The sequence below is a fragment of the Theobroma cacao genome, chromosome 4, assembly GCF_000208745.1.
Source record: "Theobroma cacao cultivar B97-61/B2 chromosome 4, Criollo_cocoa_genome_V2, whole genome shotgun sequence".
In the NCBI taxonomy this organism is placed as follows: Eukaryota; Viridiplantae; Streptophyta; class Magnoliopsida; order Malvales; family Malvaceae; genus Theobroma; species Theobroma cacao.
In genome coordinates, this window is record NC_030853.1 from 19,136,421 (window position 1) to 19,157,889 (window position 21,469).

Genomic DNA, 21,469 nt, shown 5'->3' on the forward strand with positions numbered 1-21,469 from the left:
AGAAAGTGTAGTGGTGAAGTACAGAAAAGGATAAGGTGGAAAGACTTTAGAAAATGAGAAGGAGTATCTGGGAAGAGCTTAGAGAGAGAGCGCTTTTTAGAGTGAATATCTTAGACAAGGGGTCTGTTGAATTTCTAATCTCTCACATATGAATTACCAAAGTGGAAGTGGTGACTTAGAAATAGTTTCCTACGAAGAGCATGTTTAGGAAGAACATGTTCATCATGGGAAGAAGAGGTCCGTTTCGGAAGAACATGTTTATCAACATATTAACCACTACATATATTGAATGGTGAACGGATATTTTAGTTCAATTACAGAGTGGAGCTTAGTGATGTATCACACTTTTTCCTGAAAATGAGAGAAAAGGAAAAACAATTGTATTATTATTTTTTTTATGTTCTTCAATAGATATAAGCGTGCTTTCACAATTTGTTAACTAAATATGACTTTCAAACCTAATTGATTTTTCATAATCTTACTGAATTTGTTTGATTAAGAATAATCTAAAGAAAAAAAAAAGAATCTTCTCTAATTTTCTTTGTTTTTTTTTTAAAGAGAAAAATCCGCGGAGTTGGGCTGGCCAATTGAGACCCAGCCCCAATATAATGGGCCAACAGGGAATCCGTTATCCAAATCACCACAAAAATAAAAGGAAAAGGAAAGAAAAAAACAAAACCCCCATGAATTTAGAGACTCGGAAAACCATGACAGTTTGTTTCAGTTGCATGCTTTAAAGATTTTGGTTTTGGTTGTCTCTGTTACATTCCTTCAAAGGTTTTCCCTGCTTTGTTCTTCTTTTCTCTGCTTTTTTATTTTGACAAATTATATATGTTAAGTTCATTTCTATTCTGTTTTCTTTTTATTGCTACAATAAATATCCACTCTTTGTTTCCTTTTGGGTCTGAACAAAATCTAATCTTCATAGCTTTATACTTGAATTTGATCCCATTAGTTGAACTCATTCATTTTTTTGAAAAATCAATGTGGGTTTTCTTTTTGAACTCTCGTTGTTATTCATTAGCTATAAAGCGAGGAATCTAAGGTTTTCTCTTTTTCTTTTGGGGCCAGATTACACCAAGTTTTCCCTTGCTGTTGAATGCTGCATTTGTGGGGGTTAAAGGGAGATTCTAAGTTGAGGTGATTCTCAAAACTTTAACTAGATTCATTTTTGTTTGTCTGCTAGTTTGTCTATGCTGTTCCTTTGCTTAAAATCCTTACGTTTTTTGATATTATAGTGCTATTGTCTTAATCAATGCAATTATCGATAATCTGTGATTATAGGGTGAAGACGTTATAGGCCTCCTGGAACCCAATGGTTGTAAAACTTATTGTAACTCTAGGTAGTTTTTCATAATGCTTTTAAAGTTAAATCAAGTACTGATCAAAACTTATATGCACATATGTATGTATGTGTGTGAAACATAACTTATGTTTCATATAAAGACATGTATGCTTTGCCAATATAAGGAGAGTCAAAGTTGCAAGTATAGGTCCTTAAGCATGCGGACAATATTGTTTTTGACTGTTAAATTGAAGGTAATTAAGAATCGGCAGTTCCCAACTTTCCAGACAGGAGTTGGAATTGTTTGAGGAAAGCTCTTGAAATGGCACATTATAGGGTGCAACTTTGGGATCAAGCTGACAATCTAGAATGCACTAATGAAGTAAAGTAAAGTTTGATATTTTTATATAAGTTTGGTGAGTTCCAACATTCTTGAGGGACAACAAATGAACAAACCAGTGGTGGTGATGGAACAGGATCAACTAACACCAGCAACGGCGAGGCCATAGAATTAGGGGCCTTTTGATAGCTTGAACAATTTTTAGAATAATTCTCAGTGTTTCATTATTAGGATTTTGTAGTAGAAGGTTGTTGAGCTCATACTTTATGTTGTACGAGATTGAAACTCTCTAAGATTAGCAGTTCTTGTTCCAATTAATGTTTCATGTATAGAAAATTTATGGTCTTTATTGTATCCATTTGGAAGTTATGGATTAACAACTAAACTATAGAATTAAGGTTATTAAACTTAGCTGATAGTTGGAAATATGATCTATTGTGCTGGTGATATTGTATATCAGTACAAACCCACTGAAGCTAAGCGGAGAACATTAGGCAGCTCAGGCCAGCCTTGCTGATAATGTATACATTGCTAGGCATACCAACCAATAGATAAATTTTTAGAGGTTAAGTTCCAAATTGCATAGTGCTTTTTATGCAGATATGCATTTTAAAATATTACTTTTCATCCTTTTTATTCAATTTTTATGTTCTATAAAAGCTCTCTATAAAATTCTTGCATGTAGTGACAGGTTTAGCTTTTTAGACAACCATTTTCAATTTTACTATCCATTTTAGCAGTGAGTTCATTGGCAATGTGGTATTCCTTTTTTTCTTTTTGACATGCAATGCTGTAATTATCTATCACAGAAAATAAATTTCACGTTCAAGATAGATTTCTTTTCAGATCTCTTTTTCTGGAAAATTTTTAGGTGTTATAGAGCGCATCTTATGTTTACATTCTAATTAGTTTATGTTGAAGTTAGTTCAAGTCTAATAATGTTCTTTGATTTCTGAAATTTTACTTGTAGTGCTCTAATTAGAGCATTTCAACCTTAAACTGGACTTCTAGATTAAATGAACTAATTATAGAGGAAAATGCTTTTATCATACTTTACTTTCTTGCTTGTTGGAATCTGCCGAGGTGTAAATTGGGTCAAGTGATGAAAGTTAGTGATGGAAGAGGATGGTTTCTGGAGATGAAATAGGAAGAGGTTCTGCCTCACCTGTTGCAAATTGTGGTCTTAATTTGCCTGGCTGTGGGTGAAAATGTCATGATGCAATCACAACAAATATGGATGCTGAAATTGTCAATAACTTGCCTAACCTCTTTTTGCTAAGGGCTTTGCTTATTCTAATGGTGTCATAGCCGATGGACATTCACAACCTAGTCCATGTAGATTATTGCTACTGCAGTATGGTGGCATGGTAGGTGATTTTTAGGCTGATCATTAGCCAATCTTGTACGTTTCTAAGTCTGTTACGCTTTCCCCTGGTTATAATGCTTGGGCTAAAAAGGATGGTGTTTGCCATCATTCATTTTTATATGAGAGTGCAACAGGGAGATCTTCCATGTATAATGAAATGATACAATGACAAGAATGAGGATCTATGCTGATAATGATGGTTGAACCTTCAAACTCTGTTCATGGCCTTAATGAAGTTCCAATTAGATAAAAGAAAATAAAATTCCCATTGAGAAAAAGGTATTGTTGATGATAAAGTCAATGAAATTATTGCTGAACAAGCTAGTTTTGATAAAAGCTTGTAAAGAGTTCCACTAACTTATCTGGCATTAAAGCTTGTCAACTACCTTTAGGAGCTCAATTACTGCAAATTTGATAAGTAACATAAATCCTCTTGGAATTTAAAAGAAACTTCAAAATACTAAAATGGGAAAATTTTCCATACTTTTATTTGAGACTCATTACATATGTTGAATTGGCGGAACAAGATTCAAGCATGGTGATTTAGATATGTTTCCATCCTTTAGAATTTTTGCATGAATGACCACTGCAAGAGCTAATCCCTTGCCATACTGCTTTTTGGTCTAAAAATTTTTCACTGGACCTGACATTTATCTAGTCAACAACTTTTACTTGTTAGATACATAATGCACTCTAATCTTGTTACTAATGAAAATAAGAAACGCGGATGAGCCTTGTTAAGAAATTTAAAAACATAGTAGTCATGTTAATTGAGGTTTTTTGTGTTCGGCCTTCTTTAAATAATTAATTAGATACAACAGAAATTTGAACTTCCTTTCATTCTCTTTTTTCACCCCAATCATGTGCTGTAAAGAAAAGTCTTCCTTTTGATGGAATGCAAATTTATATTCCAAGAATGCTTCGTCCTTGTCATTAGCATGATTTTCAATTCCACTTATTTCATTCCAGTTGTTCAAGGACGCTGAATTTGGGCTCCATGTGGTGTGAGCTTTTGTTATTAATGACCACTTGATAACCACTATGTCTTTCTGAGGTTTTACTGTAAGTCGATGCTGAGATAATACTTCTTTTCAGATCAATAATTTTCTTTGTTGAAGTATTTAGGAAACTTATTGGTTTTTTCTATGTCCAAAATGCTTGATTTTGTTAATGATACTTCACTGTTGTTTTACTTGTCCTCTGCTTACGCTCTTGTATTGGTTTGCCACTGCTAGATATAAATGCTGCTAAATCTCAGTTTCAATAAATTATTCAGTCAGCAAGAGCAAAATAGCTTGCTTCTTTAAGTGAAAATAGACCTCTATAACAGAGATTAATGTGAGCAGGTAACCAAAAAAAATGAAAAGTTATACCAAAGTGGCAAAATTTAGTATATCAAAGTTTGGTTGATCATTGATTGAAGAGTATGTAAACATAGTGTTTATAATCAATAGGTGGAATGCTATAGAGTTTATAAGTGCTATAAATGCTAAAAAGGCCAAGGCTATAGTAGGTAAATGAGGATGATAGGATGAATATGTGGAAATACAAGAATATCTAAACATAAGAAATATATGCATCTATTAGAAGTTTGAATTAAATTAATCAAGGGAAGGAGTTTCTAATGATATGACATCAAGGAGCCAGTGACTAGACAAAGAGGATATTATAAGTACATCAGGGAGAGATGAGTTTTGTTAAGCATTAAAAATAATATGATAGCTTGGGTTAGCAAATTATAGGGCTGCAACCTAATGGCAAAAAAATTACAGGCTGCTTATCCAGTTTATAGGATTATAACTTTAAAACCATCAAAGAGAGATGAACCAAACTTAATAATAGGTGGCTGTATGATATACTTTGAGAAATTTTATTATCAAGGGGGACTTGAGAAATATTTGACGAGGGGAAACCAAAATAATTTTGCTACTTTATAACATTTTATTATACTCTGAATGGAAGGTTGGGACTCTACAATTGCCATGAATGATTGAGATGAGATATGTTGATGGACCAAATTTAAGAACCCGTCATAAAGTTTCATCATTCTTGTTGTTAGTTAAACAGCCAAAAGAATCCTTTAGGTTGAGCCAAATCCTAGAATTACTTCGGCATACATGGTAGTTTAGGCACATTAATTGCTTTTTACTGTGGCATGGCATGAGTACATTAGCAAGGCAGATTGGGCATATCGTTTGCTTTGTAAAAACAAGCTTCTTGTGAGCTACTTCATTTTATGCTCCAAAATAATCTCATACTTTTTGAAAATTATAGTAATAAGAGTCATACTATTTGGAGCAAAAGTGAATTCTAGATATTTATACAATGGTCAAATGTTTGGAGGATTTCACAAGATTTATATATATATATATGGTTACATGGATACAGCGAACCAATGTTGCTAGTGGATGAGGAATCTAAATAAAGCTCTATCTAGGAAGATGTAAGTTATGGAACATTCATTCTTAAGAAGTCTATTATGACCTAGCATATCATGGTTCTTTTTTTGAATTATTTGCATTTTTAATCCTTGATGGCATGAAGATAATTTTTGACAATGCTTTTTGGTTTGAGAGATGTCAGAGGATTTGCATGTTATTTTGAAGAGGACATTTGATTATGAGTATCTAATATCTATTAATCTCACGAGTATCATGTTGAGTTTTGATTTGATTAGAATTCAGGATCGCATCTGATTAGGATTCTAGTTTGTGTACAACATTAAGTAGTTATATAGTTTTAAACTTCTTGTCCCACATCAAGTCCCCACTTGTATTTTACTTTGGACGTTTTACTATAAAAGTGCTTCTCTAGGCTTTAGAAGTTGTGTAGTGCTTTTAAGAGCCCTAAAAGGGGAATAATTTGTAACTCTGTCGTTTACTCCAAGTGGAGTTAGAGTTCTTATGAAACTATTAAGAGAAGGTGTGCAAGGGAGCTTCGAGTTGGTTTGGGAATCCTTTGGGTGAGATTTTATTGTATTTTAATTTTTCAATAATAGAATAATTATATCACTTCGTGGACATAGACATGTGGTCGAAACCACGTAAATTTTTATGTTTTCTATTTACTTGATTTCTTTATGATTTTTCTTTTATTGTTTCCAGGGAATTTTCCAATAATTGGTGGTAGAGTTTTAGGTTTGGTAAATCAAGATTTAACAAACGATGTTGAAAGATACTCGTTTTAGGAATTCCTTTATTGAGAAGTTTAACAACAAAACTAGTTTCACATAGTGGTAGAGAAGGATAAAACCATTTATTGTGCAACAAGCCTTGGTGCGTCTCTTGTAAGGGTGGGAGAAAGGACAACCAGATGACATGAAGAATGTTGAATGGATAGAGTTGGAGGCAAGGTGTGTTAGCACTATTCGACTTTGCACCTAGGATAGCATGTTTAATCATGCTAGTGATGAGAAATCTGCTCTAGAGTTATAGACGAAGTTAAAGAAAATTTATTTGGTAAAAACAAGTTGTAGCTTAGACAAAAATTGTATCCTAGAACATGAAGGAGAGTGGAGATCTCATGAAGCCTATGAATGAGTTCGACGGGATCATTGATTGGTTGAAGACGATTGACATATAGTGGAGGAAAAGGAGAAGGCATTATCATTCCTCGCAATGTTTTCAAACTCTTATAAGTTATTTGTGGAATCTTTGATTTGCAAGAAGGATACAATAATGTTAAAGCAAGCATAAGCAGTGTTGGTGTTTTGTGAAATCTGAAAGAAAAATAAGAAAGAAGATAGAGATTCGGTTGACTTAGCATTGGTGGTTGAGAGTCGAAAGAACAAGTCAACTGAAAAGGGATCTAAAGGTGGCAAGTCTAGATCTGTTAATGTTTAGTTTTTTCAATGCAAATGGTAAGGACATATTTATCTAGATTATCCTACAAATGAAGGTAATGGAAACAAAAGTTAGTGTACTCTTGTTATCAATGATGATTATGATATAATCCTCGTGATTTTTAAAGGTATGGATGGAAATTATAGTGATGGTTGGTGTTTAGTTTCTACTTGTGTTAGTCAGATATGTTCTTGAGGGAATGATTTTAATTTAGTTTAAGAACGGCTGATCTGGTTGAGAATTTGACTTTAAGCATAAGTTAATTGTGAATGTTAAGGGCATCGGAGTTGTGAGAATCAAAATGTTTGATGAGACTGTCCACTCTTTGGTGGTTTGGCCTATGCTCCAAAGATGTGTAAGAATCTAATATCTTTGTGCCTAATAGACACTTGAGTGTATGAATATTTTGCTGAAGGTGGAGTGATAAAAGTCACACAAGAAATCATGCCTGATGAGAAGGAATTTGCAATGGTTTGTATCATATAGAAGGTGATGCCTCAAAAGGATGGGAACAGTGTACAAGAAATGGTAGCTAACACTGCTGTTGGCTCTCAAAAGCATTATAGAGAATGAGCGTCTTGTAACTATATCTTTACTCTAGGTGGAGCTAAAGTGGGTATGGGTGAATGTTCTAGTGAGGCTATTGAGAGAGTATGTACCATGGGGCTTTGGGTTGATTTGAGAAATCAAGAAAAGAGGTTTTTATTGTACTTCCATTTCTCAATAATAGAAAAATTATTTCATTATGTGGATGTAAGCAAGGATTGACACACGAATTGTGTTTTTAGTTTACTTGATTTTTCTATTATTTTCCTTTGTTGTTTTTTAGGCAATTTCCCAACATATCAAATATCTAGTAATCTCATGCACCTTCGTCAATTGGGAATCTCATTCCCACTTTAGAAGGTGCTAACCTATATCCTTAATTAGTCAAGATCATGTTAATTGTAATTTGGCAGAGAAATACAATCATTTATTTACAAAGAATCTTGTAAGCGGGTACCATATAAGATATTAAAGATGTTTAGGCATCCCATTCTTAGATCATTTATCTAGGAATAGAATACACAGAGGTCATCTTCATTATCCCAAACAATCATGCCTTTTTCTTTATTTAACAAAAATAATTTAGTACTTAAAATGTAACGTATTATAACTGACTGATGTTAAACTAGGTCCAATTTAGTGTTATTTCCTAAGAACTAATAAGGCCATTTTTAGTATGGGACGTAGTAATGCAATAGAAAGGCTTTTCACTTTTGTGCTACAAGACTAACTGATACTAAATGGTGATGAGCTGAAGTTAATCTGACATTTTGAGAAAGCTTCTATGTTCACAGTACAATTTCTGGCTCACTTGATTCCTTTAATTTTAAGATACTTAGCTTCAGTTTCTTTGTTGAACATCTGCCAATGTTAATTGATATAGGAATTTAAAGTGTAAATTTGAATACATAGGTGCAACTGTAGCATTACGAAGACAGAAAGAGGTTAACCAATTTAGCCCTTAGAAAGTGAATTTTAAAGTGAATACCAAGAAAACCTATTGGTTGGCAAGATTTCCACTAAACTAAACCTGGAACTTATTTTCTCAGTCATAATTGACTGTGTTGTCAGAGGAGTATCAGTCTCAAAACTGACAGACATCTGCTGTATTACGATTACCTTAACTCAGTAGCTTAATTGCAGAAGCTTGTGAAATATATTAAAACATTGACTGCTTCTGGTTAATTATAGGGACTAGAGGCCTCAAAAGAAACAATGAAGAATCTTTGTGTAAATGAGTGAAGGTGAAGCAATGATGACGAACATTTGACATATCAGAAGTTTGATATTTTGAGGGCCCGAGGATCAGGTTGGAGCTTGTGTAAAAATAAGCTTTAACTGGGCACCAAACTTTTGAGCTAGTGAACAAGGACCTCCACAAACCTTTCCACTTTCCATGGCTGGACTTTGTTCTCGCATATCTTTTGCTTTGTAAAAAGCGCAAAGTGCAATCTGCTTTTCCTATAGGGTTCTACTGTCAGTGCACACTTCACTTCTGAATTTTCCCCTTTCTCTTTTCTTCTTTTTGTTTGTGTGAACACATGGAATAAATGTCCCTCCTGTTCAAGGGCTGAAGATCATTTATTGTTGGTTGAGAGGCTGTAACATTGATTCAACATAAAAATATCTTTGGTAATTTAATTGCTCCTACCAGGTTTTGCTACTTTTCTTAGTCATCCTGTGAGTCAATTTACGTTTATTTGAGGGATATATTAGCGAAAATTTAGCAGTTTTAAGACATCCTTCAGACTTCATTTTTGTTGATGACATATATTTTGGCATATATTTCACCATGTGGATATATTTGGTGGCATAATATTTGTGAACATTTAAAAGCATGAAGCTAAAGCCAATGCTTGCCTAGTAGAGAAATTGACAAAAGATGCATGTGACATGAACCAATAGAATCAAGCATGCTCAAGTTAGAATACTACAGATTGTAAGTTAAGAGGGTACCACTGTTGTGGGTAAAGTGATAGCTCCCTTGACAATGTTATGTGTTTCTTTACATGTGGCTGAACTTTGTTTCCTTTACACATATCCTTCAGAAAGTGAAAAAAGCGCAGCATTCTTTATTAAAGGTTAATGAGAGCCTACCTTTCTTTTGTTGAATAACACCTTGAACTTGGCTTTTCATTCCACTCAATCGAAAAACTCTGGACACCTTCAATGAAAGGCTGAGGAGTCAACCTGTCTACATCATAATCCTAGCCATCCACTGTCAGAGTGGGTGACCATACGGTCTCATTAACAAATGAGAATCTTGATTGAAATGCTTACTGTATGGAAAAAAGCACTGATACTTGACAAATGGCATTGCAGATATGGATACTTCAAAGCCTCTAAGATCAAGGAGGACCTCGACTTTAAAAGTAAAAAGGCTCACCAAAGGCTGATGATATTCACAGAATGCAACAGGTATGATCCACTGCGGCCATGAATTAAGGTCCTCCAATAACCCTTTGATATCCTATCTGTTGTAATGTTGTCTTTTTGTCATTTGTAGATGACAGAAAAAGGAGAATTATGCTTTTGTTAGAGCTTTTAATGTTTCAGGAGTATATATGCTATTTGGAGCAGGAGGCAACTTTTCCACCGTTTTCCCTGCTACATGACAGAGAAGTTGTTGACTACGTACAATGGTGCCTACATGATCATTACCATGAAGATTGGCACCAAGATGATACCAATGGTATATACAATAACCCTCTTCTAGAATGATTGTCTCGGTCCAATTTTTCTCTAAATACTGTACCGAACAGAGTCAGATTGGCAATTGAGCTCAGTATATGCTTCTGTTGCGTGCTCACAAGTGTTGCTTTTTCAACTTTTAATCCAAGTTCCAAATTGTGCAATTTTAATCGTACAAATGGGCATGTAGCAAACCTGAAGCTTTGTTAATGTAAATTTCCTGGTCTTGAGAAAGGATGGATTGCCACATATGCTTTACATTGTTCTGAGATATTGGTTACTGAAACCAAGGAATCTCAATCGATGATATACATTTGTGTAGAATAATGCTTTCTGAATATTCTATTAGAAGCATTAGTAGATGCTTTTATATTTCTGTCTAATGTAAGGTAAAAGCCATATGATGATTGTTCTTATTACTGAAAAGCAGAATAGATGAGATTCCTATAATCTTTAGCTTAATACCTACTGATAAGCAAATTATCTACACGTTATGTCCAATCTGGTGGGGGAATACATGTGGCTGGACTTACAGGATATTGCCTGTGGGACTTTCCTTGTAAAGCAAAGATCCCCCTTCTTGCATATTAAAGCTAAACCCTTTTTTTTTTTTGAAACACTTCTGTTACTGACCCGTCTTTAATGTTGTTTTAATGGCTACGTCAATTTCCTTTACCCTAATAGATGGATTAAATGAAATTATTCAAGGTTGCATTAGGCACCAGTTACTGATTGTTCAGTAGATTAACATGAGTAGATTATTATTGTTCAATCATATGAGCAAGAGGATTCTCAATGCCTTGTAGGAATAGCAGTGGAACATGCGGCATTCGGTTCAAAGGACCTGATTATTCTCTAATCTGTGTACCTTTCATTCTCTCTCATTTTCATAGCCAGAGTTCCCTTTAATATTTCTGTTTACCCTTGGTATAACTTCTGAATTACGTGATTATCAGGAAAAAGGAAAAAAAAAAGGCCACATCCAAGTTGCGTTTTCTTTTTTGGATAGACACTTTTCTGCTTGTCTAAGGTGGTGCATATGGAATCTTCAGCCAGAGAAAAAGAATGGGGCGAGCCAAAAGGCCCCTCGAGCGTTCGAATAATCTTCCAAGAAGAAGCTGGCAGTTTTGTTATCGGATCCCTCTCATCATTCACCGCCTTCTTGCTGGACTTCGCTCTTTTTTCCCCCAGAAACGGGTTTATGGCGAATTCTCTTTTCTTAAAGGTCAGTACAGTAGGCCATCCATTTACTATGGAAGCCTTTGATGTTTTATTTCTTTCTCTATCAACCAAATATTTGAAATTGAAACAAAAGATGGAACACCAAGAAAAGGATAATTGTAATTGCAAAGCACTAAATTCCAAAATTATAGATATACATGCATTTACAAGATAGCATCATCTAGACAATCAACAAAATTACTAAACATATACTATCTAATTGATTCAGACCAATTAGATTGAAAAAGATACAGTATCAGCATTAGAGCTTTACTATCAACTCGTACAATTCTCATCTATAGAGGTTTCTGTTTCCTTTTTCATTTTCTCACTGCATTTAGAACGAAGGGACAATGCCATATCCAGTTTCTGTCATTAGTGTTGTGGAGAACATCTGGTCCACTTCAACTTCGACATCTGTTCTCTTTGCAAACCGACCCTTGATGCGAGGTCTCGTTTCTGCATATGCCTTCCTTGAAGCATACCTTATTGTTTTTTCAAACTTTCTTGTCTTCTTCTTCTCTCTGTATCTCAAGACCCTGGCCTCCCTGTCCATTGGCGTAAGTTGGGTTGGCATCTGAATGGAAGGTCCAGAGAAGAGGTCAATTGTACCTTTGGGGGGCCTTCTGTGGGAGATTGAGATATCACTCATAGTTGATTCTGGCACAATCCCAACATCCACAGAGGAAAGGGAAACCTGATATGGTTCAAGTTAAGTTAGAAAAACATCATTTAACATACCGACTAGATAGGATATATTGTGTAAGCAATGCGCAATTCGCACATGAAGCTGAAGGAGAAAGCAATGCATGTCTGAAAAACAGAACCAATTATCATTCTAATATTTTCACAAATACTGGAAATACAACCATAAACTTGATATTAGCTTCTACAATCTATTTCTTAGTTCAAGGTCCAATTTTTATGTTTTTTCATAATGAAAATCAAAAGCAGTTTCGTAGAAGGATTATTACAGTTCTGAGTTAGAAAATTTCCTAGTCTAGGAGGACCTTAGTTTGAGAAGTGAACATGAGAAGATGAATTCTATATTTTAATGATCATATATGATCTCTAGAACTATATGGTGAATGCCATATCGTTTAAAAGAAAAGTTACATATATAGTTATTTCCCTATAGTAGGTAACAAAACTTTTAGACTCAAAACAGACTTTCCTTCGTGCCTCCACAAGGGAAGGAAAAGGGCTTCCTTTAGAAGTAAAACTTGTTATTTGTTGATTGTTAGGAGCTTAAAACAGAACTTTTAAGTATTGAGTAAGCAATAAATGATTGCAGATCATATGTTTTTAGTCAGTAAAACTTAATTTAGAACTAATTAAGCTAAACCGATGCAGTTTTCCTGTTAATATAAACCATTATTTTGTCAAGTATATCTGACCTGGTACAAAAGGGAAAAGAAAAACAAAAGTGTGGAGATATTATTCCATTTGATTTTAGCCTTTATGGAAGAAAGGTAAAGTAAAGAAGAAAAGCAAACTAATAAAGTGCAGAAGAAAAAAAAAAAAGAAGATACCCCTTAGATTTTAATTTGTAGATTAAATGAAAAGTAGTTAGCATCCTCTACTTGAGCTAACATAAATAGTGTGAAGAACAATTCCTTAAGAACGTACACAGAGATGACATAGGGAAAAACTAGCTTTGCCAGGGTTACTCATGTTTCTTGTAGTCAAGTGAATAGCAATGGACAAAGACCTTCAACGCTTGCAGAACAAGCCAGAAACTCGGACATTAAAGCAATTACATATTTGTAAAGAATGTGGCATGATTGAAACTAAGGTAATAACCTGAAAAAGGGCAAATTCCAATATTTCCAAAATTACTGCTTGTGAAAATTGCGTGTTTAAGCAGATAAAAACAGGCTATGGATGAAAATTTTTTGACGTTGGCTGAAGTAATTAAATACTGTGACCAGACTAGCACAGTACTACATGTATCGGAAACTTCAAACTGAAATCACTTCTATGTTCAAAATACTAAATCACCTCCTAGCAAGTTGTTTGTAGCAAAGGAAGCCTTACACTGTGACTAACGGAACCATTGTAGCTGTATGCAGCTTTTGAGGACTCATAATCCAGGCCAAATTGAAGAGTCTGCTGTTGATGTTGCTGCTGCAACAAGTGATCTTTGGCTTCTCCAGACTGAATTGGCACAACACTGTCACCCCCATAACTCTTGTTTGGAACACTATAATGTTGCTGCTGCTGGTTGTACTGATCTGTGATGTGATTCTCAACACTTGAATTGTACTCCACAAGATCCAGATAGTCATCAACCTCCCCGCCGAACAAGTACCCGTTTCTCTGGTTTGTGCTATTCTTCCCAGGATTCAGCAGTAACCATGAAGCTGCCTCATCCTCATCCTCGGCAATTGTCTCATCTCCTTCCGGGTCCATAAAACCGTCTTCAGTTTCAGCTGCTGATGCCATTTTTCTTCCACGTAGCTCAGTGGCCGAGGGGCCATAAAGGCACCCTGAAATTGGAAGAATTGGAACACGTTGGTGGCGACGTGCAAGTGGATTCGCAGAGTGTATTTCAGCATCACATGTAGTGCATAAGGATGCAGCGTCTGCCTTGCACAAGAAGGCAGCAGGTGCACGCTCACATGCCTCACACACCCACACACGTTCATGGCGCGAGGCCACCCGGTTTGCAGCATGCACACGGGCATCACATCCAGCACAGAGGTAGGCTGAGTCTGCTTGACAGTACACTGTGCAAGCTGCAGAGCGGCATGTGTCACATACACGTGCCCAGTTGTTGCCGCTGCCACCACCACCACTAGCGTCACTAGTCTCCTCTTTCAACATCTCTCACACACAAAGCTCTCAAAACTCAACTAATTTCGAGTGTGAGCACAGTGAAGAGAAGCGAGGAAGGGAGGTCTAACTGTAGGGAGACCCAAGTGGGGAGGAGAGAATCCAGGGGCTGACACGTGGCAACAAGTTAGTGGCCGCAAAAAGTTGTTGCGTTATCTTGTGGTTAGCTTAGTTTTGGGGTGGCCCGGGAACCCACAGCTTCCGCTTTGGCTTTTGGAATAATTTAATGTGAAGGGAGCTGCTTCATCAAGTAGATAAAAAGATTGTAGTTGCCAAATTAGGCGATGACACTTGGCAGTCAAGCATGGATTCTGGGTCCACTGTACATTGCTAAGATTCTGTATAACACGTGTCTTCCTGACATGTGAGCACCACGTGGTCTGATGTCAGGTTTTTGGCTTCCTGAGGTGCTGCATGGAACAGTTTGTGCTATGTACGTGATCAGTAACCACGTTTGCTTTTCAACGGAAGAACACTACTCAAGTCTGCTATTCTCAACAATCTTGCTCTTGGTTATTTGTTTGGATAATCATCCTCTCCAATGTTGCTATTGATGAATCTCTGCTGCTCGGCTTCGACGGATGTGCTTCTGGTTCATTTTGTTTGATCAAAATCTGTCATGACAGGTTGAACTTAGCGTGGAACAAGTTTGATTTCATCTGGTAAGCGAGAAAGAAGTCCTAAAATGGAGTTCCAAGTGTTCAACCTGTACATTTAATCATCATATTTGGGATGGTTTCTTTCAACTCCTTAATTTGCTAAGATTTTCTGAATATTAAATGCTGCAATCTAAAACTAACTAATTATATTTGGGATGATACAGACATATAACTGCATCAGCAGTGTTAGCCTGATGATCATTAATGACTGGTTGCTATCATTTAACCATATGAACGAAGCTCGTCCACATGCATGCATTCAGAGGTTACTCAAAGAAAGGGAGTAGAGAAATGAAGCACCATATCTCTCTCTCTCTCTCTCTCTCTCTCTCTCTGCCTTCTTGTCAAGCAAAAAGAAAACAAAAGTGAGTGATTAAAAAGATATTGTTAACACAATCACCCGTATCTTAGTGATTTAATTAAGCTTTTTTATGCATAATACTTATAAAAAATGTACACAACAGTGACAGCTAACACAATCCAAAGAGTAAAATTAGATGGTTCTCATGAGTGGTTTTAATTAAGCTTTCAAACATGCTTAATCATTCAATTAATGATTACAAATCAATGGCTTTGTTCACACTAACTTTGCTCTAATTGCAAGCATTGAAGTGGGCCAGCCACAAGACAACATGTCATGCTGATTTGTATCACTTCAATCTGGGCTCTCGTCAGAACAGTCAGACCAGCGCTTACCTGGACATAATGAGCAGCTTTCACCTGATGACAAAGATGCTGACTCGGAAAACCCTAGAGAAATTCATGCAACCAATGGACAACAGCCATGTGGGAGGCTACCAGATGAGGATGCAGCTACACCACAAATTCGGGACACAAACACTGCTGAACTGATCCCCTCAAATGGCCTCTTGGGTAAAACCAAAAGGTTCATACAACTCGCTCTCAAGTCTGCGGCTGTGTCCTTAGCCCCCAACCATCAGTGCTTAAAAGTTCAAATTGCATACAGCTTTTTTGCCTGGTCTTAATCACTTTGATCATGATATATATATATATATATATATATTCAACAAAATAAAAATATGTGGTCCTAATTAATAGTCCCTACCACCCCTTTTTACCCCCTAAATCACTCCTTTCTGTAGTACGTAATCAACAAAATTTTTGCATAGTATAGTTCTTTACGTTGCATGTCCAGATACTTCTTTTCAAGGGATGATTTTGTCATATATAGGAGATTAACCTGGAGTGGCCTTCAATCTTAACTTACCACTTTTGCAAACAAAATTATTATAGAAAATAATGCAAGATTTAGTTGTTTACTCTTCCAAAGAGAATCAAGATTCAAGATTCAACTTTTTATTTTATTTTATTTAAATATACGTGTAGAGAAAAGATTAAAAACAAAATAAAATTAATTACCAAGGTAACACAATATATATACATATATTGATATTTAACAATATTATATATATACATTTATATATTATTATACTCTCAAATCGAGATATATTGACGATAATTTAAACCTTGCAAGTCATGATTTGGTACTCACTATTGCTTAATATTTCAATCTTAACAAATAAATTAAAATTCTCACAATACCATATAGGATTATTACTACATATATATGTATAACATTGAAAAATATTTGTAATATTACATGAACGAAAAGTAACCACGAAGTCAAGGATTTCTCTAAAGCTAACTGTTTTTCAGAAGCAATTCTGGGTATCCAAAAAAAATGGGAAAAAATTTTCTGCCAACCAATTTGGATAAGGTCTAAGCTTATCAAACAAAATTGTCCCAGGGAATGGAAATCTCTCTAGCATGTGACTTTTATCTTTGTCAGGTTGCTGGAGGACGAGGACTAGAAGATATCCCCAACCAACTTGAAGGTGATAGAAGTTCATAACGTTTTAATGTTATAATATTGTACCCAATTTTATTTTTTTTTTGGGTTCAGTATTTGGTAGGGATAAGCTTTGAAAAATCTGTCAGCCAGACTTAGACAAGGAATTTTTTGTCGATTTCTCTGGAAATGTGAAGGAAACTTTTTAGACGGTCGCTTCAAGCATAGTGCCGTGCGAGATTGGTAGTAAATGGCTTCAAGACATTTAACTCGAAACTACAACGATCTTTCATTACTCTATAATCACGTAATGATGAGTGGGTTTTGGTTGTAATGTATGAATTTGATGATGGGAAGCTGTTATTTTATCCGACTGTCAGCACAACTATTTACAATCAGCATCCAAGAATAGATAACAAAAATGAGCATTTATTTTGATGGGCAATGGGACTCATACGATATTTTCACTTTGGTAATACTGTTGTGATGCAAAAGGATAATAAATAAAACAATGTCTTCTACTCATTAATGGTTAAGTAATTTGCATTTTGATTTTATATTCTTGTGTTACAAGGCAAAGTGCTAAGATTTGAATTTGGATGCTAGCAGCATGTCAACTTAACCAATAAATAATACCCCTGGTAAATAGACAGTACAAATCAAATCAACATAATCACAAAATAGTAAATCGAAGCTATTGATCAACCAAAAGAAAAATAAATTGAGAGATAATGCAAGTATTAACAAAACATAAAAAAATAAGATAAAATACTCTAACTTTTTTAAGTTTTCACCATAATTCTATACAGATCCATTAGTATTGAAAATAGACAATACGTCCAAAAAAATATTTTTTGCTAAACACATATATCCAGTTGTTAGTCAAGTGTTAATGTTTTTATTAGTTTGATAACGTGACAATATTTTTAAGATAATTTTACACTTTATTAATTTTAAATATTATCACTATATAAATTATATTTTTTTATATTTAAAATTTTTTCTCTTTTATTCAAAAAAATTTTCTCTCTACTAACCAACCATCCTATAGCCGGATCTAGCCGGGAAGCGCAAATCCAGCCAAAGGATCGACGCTTTCTCGGGGAGTCGACAGATCTGGTATTCCACAGCTAGATCCCACCACGAGGTGGTCGACCGATGTAAGGGAGCACCGTTGGCCAGTATGAGAAAGGAAAAGAGTTGAAAAGGAAGAAAGGCATTTTAAATATTTCATATTTAAGCATTAACGTCGTTTACACGTTTGGGACGAAGTGTCCATTTTAAAAACTAATAGACTTATGTGAAATTATTATCAAAATTTAAGGGGGTGAGGGTATTTTACTTTAAAAATATCAAATATATATATATGAAAAACCTTCCAACATGGAGAGAAAAAAAATCACTTGGCAAACTGGATAAAAATCCATTATACAAGAAATAAACAAACTTACAAAATTGAATATCATAAATTTTTTTGCCAAAAACTTAAGATTCACAATAATTAAAATAATACGATAAATTTATCTTGTTAAAAATCTCCAAATTTACTCTCAAAACCACCCAATTATTGAATAAGCTTATCTCTCATTTACACTTTCTATGGAGTAAGAAAATCCTCTTTTTTTCATCACCTAGCCATACAGACTTTTAGGCCCTCAAAGCCTTGCAAATTTTGGCTTATATAAAGTTGGGAAGAAAAAAAAGAAATCCCTTTTTTTAATCAAATGACTTTAAAGGCTAATTAGTTATAGACCTTCGCTACACTGCACGAATTATTAATTAACATATAGTTTGAAAATTATTTTGTTTGTAGATTATTTTAAATAGTTAAATAATTTGATAATATATTTTAGTATGAAAGGAACAAATTGGTCATCTGCAGATAAAGTTATTTGATTATGAAGTAGCTATGAAATTGGTTAAGTAGGAGTTTACTACAATAATATCACATATGCTATCACTACATATCATGCTGTCAATTAATATTTTATGTAGTTATAAAGATAATTCATTACAAAATGTACAAAAAGTTATTTTATGTTCAGTGATGAACAACTAAACACTCATCTAACCAAAAAACAGGACGAACTTTGATATGTACAAACTATTTATGCGGAACTGTAGAGAAAGACATGAATTAGCCTCGAATCATGTTAGAACTTCTGAAAAATTGCAAAATTGGTTGGTGCTACACAAATGATGAGGCCGTAGATTACCTTGTTCAAAAAACTTTTACATGTGACACAATGAAAAAAGCACTTGTTTAGACTTTGCAAAGGAACATAATCTTCTTTAATTGCTGAGAAAACAGCAAAAGGCGATAGGAAGTTTAAATTTCATTGTTGAAACGCATGTCTTATAAGATCATTTCTTTTTTGCCATTGTGCATCGCCCATGAAACAATTAAAACAACTGATAATTCAAGTTAAAGAGTTATTTCTTCACCAAATTAAATAGTCAAATTTATTCCTACCCAGGATGTCTTGAAGAGTGTTTTAATTCTCATCTATTGATTTCAATTTTGTAGGTAACATCTTTACTTTTTGTGCTGTTCCTATCACTTATGTAAGTTATTTTAAACTTCTATAAGGATGAAATAAAGATCATAGGAGAAAAGCTTAATAGGAAAGGCTTATTTACCAATAAATAGTTAAATGTAACCAATGCATATAAACTGTTCCAGGTTCTTAAATATTGATAACTCTATTTCAAACTATCAAATTGCAACTCATTTTTCTATTCCATCATCATCTTTGATAATATCTGAAATCAGCCATCAACAAGTAAATTTATTTGTTGCCACTAAACAAAACAACAACAACCACAAATGATGATGAGTATCACACCTTTGATTGGCCACATCTTAACAATCTTGTCCATGCCACAACTTGCAATGCAATAAATATTTGAAGGATGAAAATCTTGCAATAGCCATCATAACCATCCGTTTTTGTTGGTAGAAAATATGGAAAGAGAAAAGTTGCAATTCTGCGCATAAAAACACAACAATCATTAACTCAATGTTGTCTGCACCTACCGCACTCAAAAATAAATAAACTTATCAACTTAAATATAGAAAGCATATTACAAAATGATAGAAAACATAATAGAATCAAAGAAAATATGAAAATATTGTTTAAACAAAACTATACTCATAGTTGCATTCTTTTTAACAAATTAAAAAGTAAAAGAGGGAAGGAAAAGAGAGGGAGTTACCACGACCATTAAAGGTAATGCATTTCATAACCCATGCACCAAATACTTTTCTATCACCTCTAGAAAATCTCTTTGCAATAGATCTTCTACCAGAAACTCATTTTTTTTCACATTAATTAGCAAAAAATCTAAAATAAACAAAAAGAAAAAAAGACAGAAAATGACAAAGAGAGAAGACGTCTTACCAATAATTACGGCATTCATCTTCCTTTCTCATTGTTCTGCTTAGAGCCAATTAAAGACCCAAAGAGAAATAGGGAAGCGATTTTGAAAAGTGCAGTATTTCATTTTCTACATTCAGATGAAAAGGCAAGAAATTTCCATATTTCTACAGTAAACGACAATTTAAAAAATTAAGATAGTGAAAATCAACAAAAAGAGGATCTATTAAATAAACACCTAAGTAGTCAACTTCCAAAACCCTAGCAATATGTTGAAGAACAAAATTACAGAATCCATTAATGAGAGGTTAAGGGAGATTAGGAAGAAAGTAGAAGAAAAGAACATTCAAGAAGTCTCTAGTGAATAGTTAAAAAGAGGGGAAAATGAAAAAAAAAATCAAGAAGAAAGGAGAAGAAGAGAACGAAAGCTTCTAAAGAAAGAAGAAGAGTAACACCTTAAAACACCCCCTCGTGTTTTAAAGAAAAAATTGAAAACACCCCTACCTTTTGTCCAAATTATCAAACTATATCGAGATCATATCTAAAAGCCCGAAATACCCTCTAAACATGTTAAAATACCAAGGACAAATATCAAGTATAGGGGGGATATGTAGGTAGGATTCATTATACTTTAGATAACAAACTAAATGGGAATAGACCCCATTATGGGTCACTAAGTCCTCATAAAAATAACAATTTGCCCCTCTAACCCCATTAAGAGGAGATTAATTACTCCACTCCTCACTTGGAGTCTATCTTGGCCTGCTTAATGTAGAGCTCGGAGCCTATCTGGACTTGCTTGGTGTAGAGCTCAAGCTTTTCCCTAGGAATCATCTTGGTTAACATATCAATAGTATTATTATCTATGTGAATCTTATTCAAATATATCATGTGATTCTCAAACACTAATTGCAAATGCATCATGTGATCCTCAATCACTAACTGCAACCAATGCTACCTCACATCTATATGCTTCATCCTAGCACAGTATATGGCATTCTTACTCAAACCCAAAGCACTTTGGTTGTCACAAAACACCACATAATACTACGTTTTACTTAACCCTAATTTAAGAAGGAAATGTTTCATCCAAAACATCGTTTTATCTACTTCAATCACTACAATATATTCAACTTCTATGGTCAACAAGGCAACACACTTTTGCAATATAAACTATCACAACTTCCCTTGCAAAAGTGAACAAATACCTTGAAGTAGATTTTCTACCATCAAGATCACTTACCATTTTTGTATCAAAGACCCATTTTAGAACTAGATCTAGAGTCTCAAAACTCAAGAACATATTTGAAGTACCTCTCAAGCATTTAAAGATCCAGTTAACAGAATTTTAGTGAACTTTTCCTAGATTAGAAAGAAATCTACTCATTATATCAATTGCATGAGCAATTGTAAGTCATGTACAAACCATAAGATACACCAATGAATCAACAATAAAAGAGTAAGGAATAGTTGACATCTTAAACTTTTCTTCTTTAG

At 34.4% G+C, this 21,469-nt stretch overlaps 2 protein-coding genes across 8 annotated transcripts; one reads left to right on the forward strand and one right to left on the reverse strand.

Moving 5' to 3' along the window:
* Nucleotides 645-11,421, forward strand: LOC18601830. Of its 7 annotated transcripts, none has more exons than XM_018119876.1 (5): nucleotides 645-777; nucleotides 1,072-1,140; nucleotides 9,702-9,797; nucleotides 9,936-10,071; nucleotides 11,027-11,421. In XM_018119876.1, exons 2-5 carry the CDS (start codon nucleotides 1,100-1,102, stop codon nucleotides 11,171-11,173), a joined length of 420 nt encoding a protein of 139 aa, XP_017975365.1. In that variant the 5' UTR covers nucleotides 645-777; nucleotides 1,072-1,099; the 3' UTR covers nucleotides 11,174-11,421. The 7 variants fall into 7 exon arrangements, 3 of the variants coding, with proteins under 3 accessions (XP_017975365.1, XP_017975367.1, XP_017975366.1); XM_018119878.1 differs by lacking the exon at nucleotides 11,027-11,421 and adding an exon at nucleotides 10,877-10,935 and having other exon boundaries at nucleotides 650-777; XR_001927624.1 differs by lacking the exon at nucleotides 11,027-11,421 and adding an exon at nucleotides 10,877-10,935 and having other exon boundaries at nucleotides 670-777; nucleotides 9,886-10,071.
* On the reverse strand, nucleotides 11,387-14,361 carry LOC18601831 (zinc finger protein CONSTANS-LIKE 2). The gene is made up of 2 exons (XM_007032903.2): nucleotides 13,329-14,361; nucleotides 11,387-11,988 (listed from the first exon to the last, which is right to left on the reverse strand). Exons 1-2 carry the CDS (start codon nucleotides 14,115-14,117, stop codon nucleotides 11,629-11,631), a joined length of 1,149 nt encoding a protein of 382 aa, XP_007032965.2. The 5' UTR covers nucleotides 14,118-14,361; the 3' UTR covers nucleotides 11,387-11,628.